Source organism: Hypomesus transpacificus, unplaced genomic scaffold (assembly GCF_021917145.1).
Source record: "Hypomesus transpacificus isolate Combined female unplaced genomic scaffold, fHypTra1 scaffold_289, whole genome shotgun sequence".
In the NCBI taxonomy this organism is placed as follows: domain Eukaryota; kingdom Metazoa; phylum Chordata; class Actinopteri; order Osmeriformes; family Osmeridae; genus Hypomesus; species Hypomesus transpacificus.
In genome coordinates, this window is record NW_025813816.1 from 75,001 (window position 1) to 92,029 (window position 17,029).

The 17,029-nt window shown below is 47.0% G+C and overlaps 1 protein-coding gene across 4 annotated transcripts; it reads right to left on the minus strand.

Moving 5' to 3' along the window:
• Positions 1-1,983: 1,983 nt before the first annotated feature.
• On the minus strand, positions 1,984-16,678 carry LOC124463502 (importin subunit alpha-4). Of its 4 annotated transcripts, none has more exons than XM_047015248.1 (17): positions 16,539-16,678; positions 14,480-14,524; positions 11,352-11,441; positions 10,569-10,594; positions 10,284-10,343; positions 10,094-10,189; positions 8,635-8,720; positions 8,441-8,527; positions 7,954-8,123; positions 7,170-7,214; positions 6,930-7,061; positions 6,685-6,813; positions 6,185-6,289; positions 5,977-6,048; positions 5,409-5,571; positions 5,124-5,218; positions 1,984-4,994 (listed from the first exon to the last, which is right to left on the minus strand). In XM_047015248.1, the coding sequence occupies exons 1-17, from the start codon at positions 16,605-16,607 to the stop codon at positions 4,896-4,898; spliced, it is 1,569 nt and encodes a 522-aa protein (XP_046871204.1). In that variant the 5' UTR covers positions 16,608-16,678; the 3' UTR covers positions 1,984-4,895. The 4 variants fall into 4 exon arrangements, with proteins under 4 accessions (XP_046871204.1, XP_046871207.1, XP_046871203.1 ...); XM_047015251.1 differs by having other exon boundaries at positions 10,284-10,336; positions 10,568-10,594; XM_047015247.1 differs by having other exon boundaries at positions 10,569-10,597.
• Between the last annotated feature and the right edge of the window lie 351 nt (positions 16,679-17,029).

Sequence of the window (17,029 nt, forward strand, 5' to 3'; positions counted from 1 at the left end):
GGGGGGGGGCTAGGTGGTAGGTGGTGTAGCTGCTTCCATTGCTGCGGGCACAGGGAAAGTGGAAACTGAAAAATCAGACATACACACACTCCACATGGGTGTAGAAACGACTTGTTCTAATTAATCATTTCAGTTGAAGCAGTCCACTTATGTCAAACCCGGTGTTGCATCTGAACAGAGGGTACAGTAAAAGAGTGGCAGTACACAGTCAGTCAATCACTTCACTAGGACAGTCAATATTTGTCATCCCTGGCCAAGTGGGACCAAAGGGAGTCTACAGTTTGCTGTAACCAACTGATGGTCAGTTACACTGAGATCAAGTTACTGGGAAGATCTGAGATCAGCCCCTGACATTATTATTAATGTCCCTAAGATAGTGTCTCAGTTTCTCAACAAGGGTAAACACACAGTTGCTCAAACAGACCCTGGTCGATTATAACCCCTTGGCCTGGTTATTATCAAGTGCTCCTGCATCACTTCGCCGAAAAAAACAAGCGAGACAAGGATGCACTCATTTTAGGAGAAGTAGTACAGTTCGCTAAAATAACTCACACTGATATTGATAGAGACTTGGTCTAAATCTATTAAGTGCTATTTAACCAAGTAATCTAGGAGACATAAACAGCGGAACCAACACGCGATACTAGGTACACAAACTTGAACACAAACCTAGACTGGTCCAATTTCTAGTTAAAACAACTTTTCCAACGACAAAAACAAAACGATCGATGCACTTGGATGAGAAAGCAGCTTGTCGCCAAGCCTACCTATATTAACTAGTTTGAGAGGTTAACGATATTTTGATAACATACAGTAGCTGTCAGATGGTCTTTTGTAACATCCAGTTTGATCACTTTCCTATTCTGTTCTGTTGTCGATCTGCGAGGGTGGAGCTAGAATCAACAAGGAAACTCATTTCCGGTTTATTGCTTCAAAATGTTTCAAAGTAAAAGTCAGGAGACAAAACATACTTTTTGTAGAGCAAACTTTCTTTCGCGAAAATAAGAAGTAAATACGCAAGATACATTGACAACAACAAAGGCTGTATTTTTTTCTCATAAGGTAAACAGCTATAAGTAAAGCTATAAAAATATACCTCTTGTCAAAAGTTACATCAGTCCCTCTCTCACCACACTTTTCAAACACCTTTTATTTGCAATTACTGTTTATTTTGGACATGCTAAGTTGCTTCTTTTATAGCTAGACTGATAATAGACTATACTGACAGCTAGACTGTAATATTAAGATACAAAATCTGAATATGGAGTGGATTGCGCCACGAAATTCCGACATTGTGCCTTTATTCTCGTTATTAGATCCTTTCATACTCTTATTCTGAAGGCCAATTCAGAAAACCGGAAAACCTATTGAGCACCGTCGAGGGACTTTCAAATCTCGTGTGTGAGGAAGTGGTGGGACAAAAACAAATAACGCCACGTGACAGCGTTTTAATTTCAGACCATTCGACCCCAAACTTTTAGGGGGAGAAGGACTGTTCTCGAGGGCAAAACATTTTCTAAAATTGAAACATTTAATTGAGTTACAGCCCATTTTACTGAGCCTAAAATTATTGATTTTCATTGGTCTACTTTGTTTCTCCAGGTAAAGAGTGGTCCGTAGAAGCTGTCAGTGTATACGGGTTTAGGGGTTGTAAACACACAAGCCAGACGCCATCCACTTAAGAGGCCTTGCTGCTGTAATATCAGTGTTCAGGTGCTTGAAGGCCTCAACACTTTACTCCATAGAATATAGCTCTCCCGTGCTGAGACGTGATCTTGGATGTAATTAGTCTACCTCGGAGGGGAAACAAATATACATGCATCCAGTATTAGTGTTAAGAGATTAGCTGTTAACATTACACGCTAAAAAATCCCACTAAATTGACACCTGCAATCACACATCTTCATAATATGCCCATCTCAGACCATTTTATACACACACGCACACTAACACGCACACACAAAATCAGAAGACTGGCAGCAGTGGATCCAACGGCTAACAGCAAGTTTATTTTGGTTAGGATCAGTAATACAGAGACCAATGTCCTGAGGGCGAGGCCATGGGAGGAAATGATGTCATCAAAATCCCCTGATTGGAAGAATTATGGTGATGATGACCAGTGTGGCTTGTGAAGGTGTTACTATGGGTTATGGTTGCAAGGAGCAGTTGTGATGTCATAATAGGTTACAACGTTTGGTAAATACGACAGGAGAACAATAACTCCACAGCAGAGAGCAGCATTGACCAATCACGTGGCTTCAGCTCCAGTGACAGAGTGACCACATGAAAGTACATCCCCCATTTGTAAAATACTCAGTTTGCTCTAAGCATTTCATTGCTTCCGTTAGTTTGTTTGTTTGTCCTTTGAGAAAAAAAGTTTGGTTCTCTTGACTTTTTTTTTTTAAGAAATGAAAAACAAAAGGCACAATGAATTTCAACTCATTCTTGTCTTTAATATGCACAGGAGTTGAACGCATCAGTGAGCCACTTTAAAGAGAAGAATTCAATCTTAAAATTTATAAAAAGATATAAACAATCTGCGGCCAGAACGCTGTTGCATTTCTTATGCTTTTATTTAAAAACAAACTTTTTTTCTTTTCTTCTGCAAGTAAAATCTTGCAACAAACATTAGCTTGTATCGGTTACAGATACAAGACAAAGAAATTGTGAATCTTTAAAGTGGCTCTGTCCTAGGGTGCTAGGCTAGACCCTCAGAACTGTACAACCCCCTGCCCACCCTGCCATATGATTTTGTTCATAAAACATCAACAAGCGGACCTCCAGATTAACAAGCCTTGGCTGCTCCCAGAACCCTGCTCTGCCCCTCTTTCCTGAGCCCACCTCCAGCCCCCTGCCCTACCCATCGCTCAGTAGTTAACAGCAGCCAAACAGAGGATTGTTGGTCTACAAGAGGCCGGGGGGACGACGACTCTGCAGAGGAGACACCCACTGGGACGGTACATTAAAACAGCAGGGACACCGTTACCACAACTAGATCTCCGAATTCATTAACTTGTCATCATCACTATACATTAAATGCATGTTTGAAAAAAATAAAAATAATTATATATATATATAAAAAAAAATCTTTAAGCTACTAAAGAACATTTCCCCGTCCATCATGACAGTAAATGGGTTCTGGTTCTGAGGAATCCAGCCCAACACTGTCTGTTATAAGTATATTTCCATATTTATATTTCCATATTCTCATGACAGCACTGAGACACATTGCATTTTTTTGTACAGTTACTCGTGTTGATGAAGAAACGTGACCTATTAGGAAAAAAGAAAAATATAAAATGAAAAATGAAAGTTAAGTACTTTAGGTCAACTAGTCCTCTTATTTGAGTCTTCAGTTGGAGGGCTGGTCTCTCTCTACAGAACAGACCCAGGATCTCCTCAAAAATGTGCATAAGACTGAAGAACACACAAAATAATGGTCAAAATAAAAACATATGCCAACATGGAAGCTCTATAGCCTGAACCAGAAGCCAAATTGTTTATTCCTTCTTTATATAAAATACATTTTTGTTGAGAAAGGTAGGGAGGAATAAAATAAAATTTGCTAAAAGAAATGCTAAAAGAAAAATGATGGATCAGATAAGTGAAACTAATTGGCTTCTGTTTGACTTTTCTTGTGTTCAATTGTTCAGGTTAAGTTTCCCTTGACAATGCTGGAGATGAAAGCAGTGACATCACCACCTGAATTCACAGGATGTGACAGTACTTGTGTCGCAGTGTATTATGTCCTCTGGGAGAAATGGCTGCAGCCGAGATGTTCCTCTTGTCTTAAGTGTTCCTCCCTCTGCAGGTTGACACGTTTTCACAACAATGAAGCTTTTTTGTTTTTGCTCTCCCCTGAATTAGAGCAAAATTTACATCTGGTTAAATCTCCCAGGACTACTTTTGCAAAATGTTTGTAATTTTGTGGAATTTTCCCCACATTTTTTGGATAATTTCTCCTTTGATACATACAAATCATTAAGCATGATAATCCGAGATAATCCAATGGAAATCATGAGAAAAAAATAAAAGAAAAAAGTGACATCAAGTCGTAAAATGTCTGTCAGTCTGTCCACACAGAAATCACTTCCTGCTGAAGCCCCGCCCCTTCCCTTGGTCCAGGACTCCATGAGAAGGGCAACAGGTTTCCGTGGTAATTCATGGCTTAGCTCTGGGGGGGGGGGGGGGGGGGGGTGAAAGAGTTTATGAGGTGTCTGGCAAACTTGTGCCTGTGTATGTGCCTGGTTGCATGTGTGTTTGTGCCTGTGTGCGTGTGCCTGTGTGTGTGAGCGCACGTGTGTGTGTGCGCACGTGCGCACGTGTGTGACAACACCAGGGAACATCCATGGGAGGGAAAGCACAAAAATAAAACTACAAACAAACGGCAGTATTCCTTTCCCCAAATGTGATATGAAGGCTCCTAAAACAACAATGCACACAAATTCTCCTTAACTGTCAAACTGAATGCATGTGTGCAAGTGAGTGTGCGCGCGAGTGTGTTTGGCAATTCCAAACTATAGCCCAAACAGGCTCTTATCCCTTACTATTGATTTTCATGATGAAAATCCTGCCCTCACCGGTTGCCAGATTTGTAGAGGTGCTTGATGGATGAGCAGGACTCCAAAATACAGTTGTCATGTTGAGGTGAGGGGTGAATTTTAGACTCCTCGATGTGTTGGTGGTTGCTTATTGTGGTGGTGGTGGTGGTGAATCCTTCGATAGTTTCCATTCCATATTAAAGACTTGTGGAGTTGATCCTTGGGTACCAGGTTGCCAGGTTGGAGTTGATCCTTGGGTACCAGGTTGCCAGGTTGGGAGGAGGGGGATGGATGAATGTCAGTGATGGTTAGAAAGTGACCGTGCAGCTGGTAGAACGAATCAGAGCCCGGCTACTAAAAATTGAACTCCTTTGTTTGCATGTTGGGGGCGGAGTCAAAGTTGAAGGTTCCTCCTTGAGTGGCCTCAGGGATCAAACTGGGATCCTCATCAATCTGAGAGAGAGAGAGAGAGAGACAGGACAGAGAGAGAGAGAGAGGTAAGAAAAAGATGAGCTGAATGTCAGAGATACAGTAATGTTTGCGTTAATGTGTCTCTGAATGCTGATGATCATGTAAACTCACATCATCTCCTGAAAAGTACTGGTCTATGATCTCAAAAGCTAGTTTGTAGATGTCCTCGTTCTCGTGCTGCTGAAGATTCTCAATCTTCTCAAGACCTGAGAAGGAAAGGGTCCAGTCAGAAACACACATCCACCTTCTCACCACACACACACACCACATATCTACCTTCTTACCACACACACACCACACATCCACCTTCTCACCACACACACACACACCACATATCTACCTTCTTACCACACACACACACATCCGTGCCTCCGCCCTCTGTCCACACACTCCTACCTCCACACTCCTCGATGATCTCAGCGATGGTGCTGGCCTCCTCTCCAGCCATGATGAGGACGTTCTTCAGGCCGTCCAGCACCACCTGCACCACCTGGGAGTCCTTCACGGCCAGCAGGCTGCAGAATGGAGGGATCACGTTCTGCTCCACCAGGTACTCCACCTAGACACACACACAGTCAGTCAGTCTGAAGTGATGAAGATGAACTGTTCTGACTAAAACAATTCATCGATAGAGGAGTAACCCTTCAGAGAAACCCCTCATAATCTCTCCAGGGCACGCAATTACACTTCCTGGCTGTGTGTGTAGGGCATGTCACTTCCTGGCTGTGTGTGTAGGGCATGTCACTTCCTGGCTGTGTGTGTAGGGCATGTCACTTCCTGGCTGTGTGTGTGTGGCATGTCATCGAGTGTGGGTATGGAGCAGGCCCCCTATATGTGTGTGTGATTAGCCCAGTGGGAACATTGTGTGTGTGTGTGTGTGTGGCCCAGTGAGTGAGTGAGAGTGTGTGTGTGTGTGTGTGTGTGTAGCCCAGTGTGTGTGTGTGTGTCCAGGCGGCAGGCTCACCTGGTCTTTCCTCCCACTGATGGTGAGGTTGCTGATGGCCCAGGCTGCCTCCTTCTGGGTCCCAAAGTCCCCCTGCAGAGACACAAGCTGTCACCCTTTGGCCATGGCCTGGCTCTCCCTCAGTGTCTCTCTCACTCACTCACACACACACACACACATGCTTGTGTTCTTTTGAAACATGGCACATGCATGTTGTACACACACACACCTTGGCTAGCTGGTTGATGATCATGGGGATGAGTCCGGCATCAATAACAGCCTGAACCTGCTGCTGGTTCCCAGCCGTGATATTGGACAGGAACCACACCGCTTCCTGGATACGGACCAAACACACACCGTCAAACCATGCAGGTCACATGACATGTAGCTCACATGACATGGGCCAATCTGTGGGGTTGTGACGATAAAAACGAGCTTTGACTGATTGATAGATGGGGGGGGGGGGGGAGGGTGAGGAGAGAAACAAATCAATCAACATTACATTTCTTTCACAAAATTCAATCAAGTCAGTTAGTACATTTTACAGAACCAGCTGTTGTTCTTCTACATAACCAAGAAAGAGATTGAAGATGGTTACAAGTATTCTATTCTATTACAGAAACAACCCTGGCTGCATGCCAAGTCTGAAGAGTGCGTCGCCTCCAGCAACAGGAGAACAGAAGAAGAGAACAGAAAGCCTTCTTCTTCTTCTGTCCTTGAGAGACTGACCTTGTTGATCTTCTCCTTGGGGTGTGTGAGCAGGTTGGAGAAGTGGGAGAGGACGTCACAGTTGAGCACCACCTGGGTCTGCTCGTCCGTCCCCGTCACTATGTTCCCCACCGCCCTCAGAGCTGCCGTCTACAGGACGTGACATCACAGGAAGTCAACACCAGGAAGTCGGCGGCGTATGGCCATGACAGGAAACATAGAGAGTTGATTTGAGATGATATCCACCTATCTGTGGGGGGCCTCACCTGAACTTTGACCTCCTGGTGGCTGAGCAGGGGCACCAGGAAGGGCACCACGCCTGAGTCGATCACCATCTGGATCTGCTCGTTCCCCCCGTCCGTAAGGTAGGACAGAGCCCACACCGTGTCCACCAGGATCTGGACACGGACACACACGGCTTAGATTTTTGTTATTTCTTTGTCTACCCTTTGATTTCAAAGCAGGGTAACCTTTCAACTGTTAGGAAGAGGGATACGTCTACTTACATTGATGTCAGTGTGGTATATAAGAACACACAGGGCTGGCAGGATCTGGGAGAGAGGGGAGAGAGGGGGAAGGGGAGAGGGGAGAGAGGGGGAAGGGAAGGCAGAAAGCAGGAGGCAGAGGGGGAGAGATGATGAGATGTGTCAAAACCAGGCTGGAAATGCCAGTACACCTTAAGCCAAAGTCTCGGTGTAGGAGCCCGGGTTAGAGTCCAGCCCTGGATCATTTCCTGAGTGTCCTCCCCTCTACATTTCCTGTTTCTTTCCACTCATCACAAAAGTCGAAAACATATTGATGTAATACATATTTATAGTTATATATAATAAAACTGTCACCCTGAAACTGTGCATCTTCACGAATGGTAAGACAGCCATCAGGGGAAGTCAGCATGACTCTGCAGTCTGCTGCTAAACTGGACCAGGAGAGCCATCTGTCCCAGTTGCCAAACACGCTAAAAATCCTCCCTGTCAAAATACTTGCACACAAACGAGGATCAGGCTGCTAGCTAGCCACACAATTACTTATTTAACAAGCCAATCTGAATAGACCTGCTTGCTGCACTTAGCACATAAGTATCGGTCCGATAACAGACCAACCAATTACAGAGGTAGACAAATTTCTGCTCAAATGAGACAGTTAACCTTCTAGATACTAGCTGAGTGTGTTCTAGCAAGATGACAGCTGACAAGAGAACAGAAGAGATGATACTGTCGTACACCAGGGGGAGGAATACCCAGACACAGCCATCAAAATCTCCACAAATTATTCACACACACACACACACACCTCCTGGACTGTCTCCATGGGGGGCGGGGGGTCCTTGTTGCGGCAGAGGTTGACGATGACCCAGGTGACGTTGCGGAGGAAGGTGATGGGGATGGAGGGGTTGATGAAGGACAGAAGAGGCTTGACCACGCCCAGGGAGATCACGTAGTCCCTGCACTGGGGCCCGTCACCTGGGGCATTTCATCATCATCATCCTCATCCACATTATGAAGTTTCCATCTACAACTTAAGCACTATTCTTTTGCGTAATCACAAACTTCCAAATTGTGCGCAATTTATTTGCAGATCCTCTTTTTAGTTTGACTCTTGATTCCTACAACACTGGTCATCCTCATTAAGTAGGGATCATAGTACACAGTAAAGTAGGATCATAGTACACAGTACTATGATCAGGAAGCCTCTTCAGGAGTACCCCCCCCTAGCTTCTAACCCACACGATGATGATGCTAGCTGCTGTGAGCCAGCCATCACAGACGGAAACACTCACCAATGATGTTGCCTAGCGCCCATACGGCTTGTTCACACACATTCTGGTGGGGGGAGTGGAGCAGCCTCAGAAACAGGGGGACTGCATCTGGACACACACACACAATTAGATGGTCTCACACACACACACTGAAATGCACATTAAGAGGAAAAACACAGTCTCTCGGCGACGTCACACACACACACTGAACTCACTGGATTTGACCACGGCCTGCGTCTGTTGTGATGTGCCAGAGGCTATGTTGGTCAGGGCCCAGGCCGCCTCGAACTGGAGGGATGGACTGCAGGACACACAAGAGGAGGGGTCAGGAACCCACAGACAACCGAGGGGGGGGGGACGTAAAGGAGAGAATGGACTCTCTTATATTCTCTGAGATAGAGAGAGAGAGAGAGAGAGAACTTCTCTTTATAAAATGAAAGTGCCCCCCTCTCCCCATAGGGTATGTTCAAGCTCATCCTCTGTGGAAGAACACTGACTTGAGGTCAGTTTAAGTGTTCCCTGAACTGATCCCAGCTCAGCCTCCCTGCAGAGCGTCCAGGGAGTGTGCAGGGGGCTGGGCTGTTCCCGTCACCCACCGTGGTTCCACATACTTCACAGTCTGGCAGGATGCAGCTGTGGGTCGCCACGACAGCGCCTTCCACGCGTCGCTACGGTGACAGTATTGCTGAACCCAGGGTCCTGGGAACAGGGGAACTCGGGGGAGGGACGGACGGACAGGAATGCTGTTTTATTTGAGTTGGCCCAAAACTAGGAGGACGGACACACTGCCCTGCTCCTCCCACTCTCCCCCTCACCCCTCTCTCTCCCTGCTCCTCCCTCTCTCCCCCTCACCCCTCTCTCTCCCTGCTCCTCCCTCTCTCCCCCTCACCCCTCTCTCTCCCTGCTCCTCCCTCTCTCCCCCTCACCCCTCTCTCTCCCTGCTCCTCCGTCTCCCCCTCACCCCTCTTTCTCCCTGCTCCTCCCTCTCTCCCCCTCACCCCTCTCTCTCCCTGCTCCTCCCTCTCTCCCCCTCACCCCTCTCTCTCCCTGCTCCTCCCTCTCTCCCCCTCACCCCTCTCTCTCCCTGTTCCTCCCTCTCTCCCCCTCACCCCTCTCTCTCCCTTCTCCTCCCTCTCTCCCCCTCACCCCTCTTTCTCCCTGCTCCTCCCTCTCTCCCTGCTCCTCCCTCACCCCTCTCTCTCCCTGCTCCTCCCTCTACCCCCCTCACCCCTCTTTCTCCCTGCTCCTCCCTCTCTCCCCCTGCTCCTCCCTCTCTCCCCCTGCTCCTCCCTCTCTCTCCCTCACCCCTCTCTCCCTGCTCCTCCCTCTCTCCCCCACACCCCTCTCTCTTCCTGCTCCTCCCTCTCTCCCTGCTCCTCCCTCTCTCCCTGCTCCTCCCTCTCTCTCCCTGCTCCTCCCTCTCTCCCTCACCCCTCCCTCTCTCTCCCTCACCCCTCCCTCTCTCTCCCTCACCCCTCTCTCCCTGCTCCTCCCTCTCTCTCCCTGCTCCTCCCTCTCTCTCCCTCACCCATCTCCCTCCCTGCTCCTCCCTCTCTCTCCCTGCTCCTCCCTCTCTCTATCACTAGATATGCACGCACACACACCTGCACGGACGAGCATATGGAGGGGGGGGGAGAGAGAGAGAGAGTGTGAGAGAGACAGACAGAGACTCACTTGTCGTCCCTCTCCAGACACTTGACCAGGATGGGCAGGATTCCAGACTTGATCAGGTCGTCGATGGGGGGGTTTCTGTCGCTGGAGAGGAGCTTTCTGTGGGAGGCCAGAGGGGAACAGTTAGATCACGGAGACAGGCTGAGATGTGGTCAGTGTGGAATCAACGTGGCCTGTGTGTGTGTGTGCTCACCTCGCAGCCTGTACTGCACTAAGCTGGACCCCAGCATTGTCACTGGTGGCATTCTTCAGCGATAGAGAGAGAGAACCAGAGAACACGTTACAGCACCACATTCAGAGGAGAGAGAGAGGGGGGGGGGGGGGGGGGGGGGGGGGGGGGGGGGAGAGAGGGACAGAGGCTAGAGAGGAAGAGGAAAGTGGTGAGGACGAAAGAGAGGGCGGCAAATGGGTTTAAAGGAGTGAATGCGAAAAGTGGAGGAGAGACAGGAGAGGTGCTCTCACAGAGTTGAGCCTTACCTGTAAGATGGCTTCAAGTGTAATATTCTGCTGCAGACAGAGAAAGAGAGACACACAGTCAGAGACAGAAAGAGAGAGACACAGTGAGAGACAGAACACACGTCACAACGGTTACAGTGCAAACGACGGCGGTAGTTTGGATTTCAAAGAAACGCTCTCGGTTTTATGCTCATCTAATACTTGCTCCCTGCGTGCACACGTGCACACACACACGCCCCCTGCTGCTCTGGAGGTGCTTTATCAGCACTGTGTGTTCTTTCTCACTGGGTTTGGTCTATGAGCTCACCGGCCAAGACTGCCAGGCCCATTCATCACTGGGACATTTTCTGAAAGCATCACCTTATTGCAGTGGCCATTCGTCTTATTAAAGTTGTTAGGGCACTGAAAGCAGTCCGGACAGTCTACACAGAGTTAATACAGAGGCTCTGCTCACTAGCTCATTCTCTCTGAGGTCAGGGGGGGCATAATATACACCCTCGCTGGAGGAAGGTGTGTGTGTGTGTGTGTGTTGGTGGATATATTCCTATATGGATCTACATCATAGATGTAAATTATGTTCCGTGTACTTGTATGTTATGTTATGCCAGGTGCTTGCGTTATTTTGTCTTAAGAATGTTAGTGCCCAGTCTAACCTTGTGTTGTTCTGTGTAACTGACAAATAAAAGACTTGAACACACTTCATCTAGGAGTAGGTGACTGGCGATGAAAAGACGTGCAGGTGTCATCCGAGTATGTGATCCACATCCCAGATATTCCAACAGTAAACACACACACACACACTCACCCCTTTGAAGTCAGAGTCGACGTCGGAGTCCTCCAGAGACTCGTCCTGAGGAACGTTCCTCTTCTTCAGGAGATGTTCATCTCGTTTGCTCTGGCAGACAGGAGAAAGAGAGGACAGGAGAAGGGAGAGTTGAAAGACTGAGGAGAAAAGGTTGGATGTGAAGCACCATGGGTGTTTTCTCCCTGAACGAGGCGATTGCATCACCTACCCAGCGTTCAATACCTGTTTGAATGCAGAACAAGACGATATGTGACTGTCAAGAGTGCGTTTGTGGATAAACTACCCCGACACCCACCCCTGTTGAGGGGGTGTAAAATAGGACAAGTCAATATAGCCTAGGATGCTGTGGAGAAGCGTGAAAGGCAAGGACAATGTCTACATCATGTCTAATACACTCTCTGCACTGCGCGCACACACACACACACAGCATGAGTCAGTGGTAGGAGGAGATTCCCTTGGCCTACATTCCAGTATGTGCGTTGTACCGCCGACTTGCGTCACCAATGACTAAACGAGACACATTCTGCTCTCCCCTCCCTCCAACTCCCTCTCTCTAACCCTATCCAACCCTCTCTCTCTCTCTCCCTCACCCTCTCTCTGGCAGAATGGAATGTGCTAGACAAGCCAGACCAACTCAGCACTTAAAGGTCCCATGACATTAAAACTTCACTTTAGGAGGTTATTTAACATGAATATGAGATCCCCTAGCCTCCCTCCTGCCTTGGGACCCAGTGGCTAGAAATTTCGATAAGTGTAAACTGACTGTCTCCCCACCTTCAAGAAAAGGCTCAAGACACTTGTTTCGGTACTTAGGAGTGGTTTGCTGGACCCAATGTTAGTTTCCTCAAGGATCCCTCCATCACAATGACTTAGAGACTTGTTGCTCTTGTTGGTTAGTGGTAACTGATTTAAATAGTTGTACTTGCAGTGAAATCTTTTTTTTTTTCCTTTTTTTTCTGTTGCTTGCTTTTATACAGGTTCAGAAAACAGGGGGTTGTTTAATTGTAACTTGTTTAACTTTGTTTCACTTTGGCACTTATTTTGGTTGTTCACAATATGTGCTTCATGTTTTGGCTATCCGCAATGTTTTTGGGGCTATCTTGTTGTTATTATCAGTGATGTATGCACTTTGTAAAGCTCTCTCTTGGAAGTCGCTTTTGATAAAAGCATCTACTAACTGAATAAATGTAAACCAAGCCCTGGGTATTCTTCTCCGCCTTTGAGAAAGCTCAAACGCTCGGATTTGAAAATCCTCACTTTGCGACATCACAAGGAGGAAAGTTACCTCCCCTCTCTCTGCTTTGCCCGCCAACACTGAGCCATTGCGATACATCCATTGTTAACATTAGCGCATGATGCCACCCCTCTCCTCCTCATTAGCATTTAAAGCTACAGACACAGAAACAGCGCGTTTTGAGGAAAGCTCATTGTGGGACTGCTCGTAGTGGCTGTAATTATACACCAAGGCTGAATTTCGGGAAAGAGACTTCAGATACAGTATTAGGGGATCACTTAAGCCTATATAAAAGCATCCAAAAACAGCATGTCATGTGACCTTTAACAGTTCTCACTAACATCCCTTTCCATCCAGCCCTCTCTCCACTCTGACAAGTCTCTCTCCTGGTAGAGTACCAAGACATTACAACCCTCACACACATCCCACATCTACATGAACAAATCTGCATGGAACCCAGTTCCTTCCGTTTCATCTCTGAGTTTCTCCCGCTCTTAAAGAGGGGTCGCTCTCCGTGACAACCATGTTTAGCCGCAGCGGAACCCTCGACTGTCCTGTCACACTCAAGAGGATCGCCATTGGATGACCCTTCAAATGGTCCTTTCTCTAAGACCCTTATCCTCCGGTTCTCAGGTTGTGACTCTCAAATTAAGAACATGGCAGTGAGGGACAACACATGACACAGCAAGGAAAGGACATGACACACATGACAGGAAAATACCCAGTCGGGGCATGTGGAAGGATTTCTCTTTCATCGGAGGGAGGGAGGTCTGTGGGGAACAGGGGTTGTCAGACTTCACAGGCACAAAAAGAAAAGGAAGGGAGGAGGAGGAGAGAAAAGGAGGCACGGAGGCCTAAGCAGAGGGAGGTCTGAAAGGGCAATTCTGGGAAGAGAGTGAAAGAACAGTGAAAGAGTGAAAGAGAGAGTGAAAGAGAAAGTGAAAGAGAGTAAAAGAAAGAGTAAAAGAGAGTAAAAGAGAGAGTAAAAGAGAGCGAGAAAGAGAGAGCGAGATTCAAAGGTGGGAATGTAGCTTTTTTTATTGCGTAAGAGAGCATGCAAGTCGTGTTTAGAAGGGCAGACAGGTGGTGAGAAAAACCCTAGACAGTCCTGCTGGGAAATTTGCGCAAGACAGACAACCTTCCCCCCCTGTTCAGACACCTAATTCTGGAGCAGGCAGTACCCATTTGGAACATTGATTTGTGCCATGATTGTTTCTTCATCAATATTCTATGAACCACCAGAGACCTTTAAAGGCTTTTGGAGGGGTGACAGTAAAAATAGAAAACATTGAAACTGAAATATATCTGTATATATTTGTGCTTCGAGGATCGCAAGGGACTCTCACAAGACAGAGGTTTGGGGGGTAGAGAGTTTCAGAAGCCTGTTCATATCACACCTAACTGGAACATGACTCAGGTCTGGGCGTGACAGAGACCAGCCTGTGTCACCAGGTCAGAGGCTAGGACTCAGACAAGAGGTGGAGGCCTCTCACCAGGGTCAGAGGTCACACAGAAAGGTTGACCGTCCTGGGTGGGGGAGGAGACAGACTGGGGTCGACCCCTGGGCCTTGAGGGTCAGACGGATGAGGCACACACAGAGAGAGAGCGAGAGAGAGAGAGAGCAAGAGACACAGAGAGAGAGAGCGAGGGAGAGAGCGAGAGAGAGAGCGAGAGAGATAGAAAGAGAGCGAGAGAGAGAGACAGTGACTGTTGTTCCTTATGTTGTTTTTGAATGGTCTCTGCCCCCCCCCCCCCCCCCCCCCCCCCCCCCTCAGCAGCAGAGTACCAGGCAGCTAGTGGGCAGGGTTGAACTTGTCAACATGAAAGCAGGATGACGTGTGTGTGTGTGTGTGTGGGGGGGGGGGGGGTCAAGTCTCACAAACATGTTCCTTACCTTTCTCAGCTCCACTGTTACTTCGTTTCGATGTCTTCTCATAGTCTGAAACACAAGAACAGGGAAAAGAGCAAAGTGAGGAGGATTTACAAAAAAACTGAGGCAACACTGAATATAAGCACAGCACACAAAACCCAAAAGTGACAGTTAAGTAACGCGCGCTTGTGTGTGTGCGCGTTTGCCCCATCAGCCCACACCCATGACTGAGTGAGATGGTCCCAGATCTTGTGACTGTTTGCTGCGGTTCATATTGCCATCCTAAATAACCTCTTATGTAATGTGGGTGCAGACGCACAGCGAGACACGGGTCAGAGGAACGGGGCCCTCTCAGACCTCCTAAACTGCCCTCACTCCTCCTTGGGGGAGCCCACTACATCTGTCCTCTAGTCCTTGACTGGACATGTGAAAGACTGGCCCCCTCTCCACAGCTTGTTTGAATCTACTCATAAAACTACTCAGAACTCAGAGGCTTTGCCGAGGAGGGGAACACAGCGTGTTCTAGAGTAGACGTTCTCAAACTTTGGTAGGTGTAGAGTGATTTTCTACTGTTTGTTTTTTGATGGTAGTGCTTTTTGAGGATGTGAGCAGGCCCTTGCTCGCTCCACAGTCTGACAAACTGCAGTCAAGCTGCCAGACAAAACCAGCATCCAACGGCAACACTGCTACATTGTTGCCTTGCCAACAAGAGCACTTTCGCTAAATAAGGACAGTTGTATACTTATACTCTACCGGCATTGACCATGTATGGACTTCTATTCACATGACCCGCCACAAAAACAAGGTACTTGTCGTTACCCCTGAAAAGCAGTCAAGCTAACGGGAGCTGACATTGCGACTCCAGAGACAACTCGAGCAGGATAAGCGTGCCTGAAATAGCAGCAGAGGAGCATTTGGCCATGTCTGTCTGTCATAGTAGCCATGTGCTTATCACACTGGCTGTCTGTTTCAAAACAACCCCCTATGGAGCTAGGACACTACATGGGATTTTAGATGGCGGTGACTTGGATTGTATCCATCTGATGATGAAGGTATCAATATGGTCCCTTGCGACGTATGTTCTATTCAGTTGCTTTGCCCAAAGATAGACTGCTTAACCCGTAAGGGGAGTCAGTATCTTAGATCTATGTGAAAATATCTGTATACCTGTTAACATGGTCGAGTGTGGCCAATCAGTCAACAGATCCTAGTTAGCTAGAGCTAGCTCTACTAATCTAGAGTTTAATTGAGACGCCGCTTTGGTATGATACATCCCTGGGACAAAATTGTGCTACCTGCGATGCAAATTTCCTCGGCCAAGTGGCCTATTCCATCATGATTTAGTTCTTCAAAGCAATACTTATGATGATGGGAATGACAGACAGCTGTCGACGACCAACACGGATCAGGAATGACATATCAAGACTCGCTAATGTAGCTAGCTAAGGCACCGCCGGGCGTTTGCCAACCTGAGCGTGAAGTGCACACCTCCAATTTAAAACATGATTGTTAACGTAGCTAGAAAATCTCAATTTCAAAACATACTGCTCTCAATTTATATCGGATTAACATATCAAATCCGACAGTTAACTCTATAACGTTTAACATAAAATTGACATATACTGCATCAATCCAATCCCGTGCTAGCTACTACGGCATCTGCAGAATTAGATTGACGTAGAGCTACGCCTTCGACGTTAGCAGGCCTGGAGTCCAACACAGATAGCCTAGGACTTGCGCTGCTACACCAACCATGGTGTAATATTCCTTGTCTGTAACTTCCTTATATATCGTCCTATTGTATATTAATACACGTTAACTTCGCGAGGAGGACCGGGTCCCTGTACGGATACATGAAGTGGATTAACATAGCCTTGATAGGGACGCTTTTTGGATCTTTCCATGAAGCTGCCCTTCCATCAGATAGACTGAGTCTGGCTAACGAAGCTAGCCTACGTTAGCTAGCTTAACTAGCGACAGGGCTAGGCTTCCCTCAAAGCTTACAGTGAAAAAAAGGCCTGTTAGGTGTTGTCGTTCACAACTAAAACCAATTGTGGACCATCATATTTAATAGTACTCCTACCTCGACATCACGTCCCTTGTTTTTGAAGCTCTTGATGCGATGGTTTTCCAAGCCGGCGTTTTCTGCCATGGCTCTGTGCTATGTTGAGTCCACCTCCGACGTTGGGGATCTCCAGTGAAAGCAAGGGAACGGTAGCTATGCTGATGAGTTGAAAGAGGGGGGCAAAAGACGTAGGAGAACGCAGAAATGAAGGAGGAGCTATGCATATGTATTATTAACTGGGGTTGTCCTCATTCTTGGGATCCCTCTGGCTGTATGGTGTCATACCTTTATTGTATGCCTTGTCATCTAATATGGATGAGCTAGTTTCATACACATAAGCCAGAAATATTAAAATAGCCAAATATTTAAATGTCATATGAAATAATTCATAACATAATATATCAAAACCTTACTAAATGAAAAATGGATGCTGGATCCATTTGGAAATCCATGAAGGGGAAATCTGTGATTTTGTAAAAAAAAACTAAAAAATCAATGAAGCAAGAGAA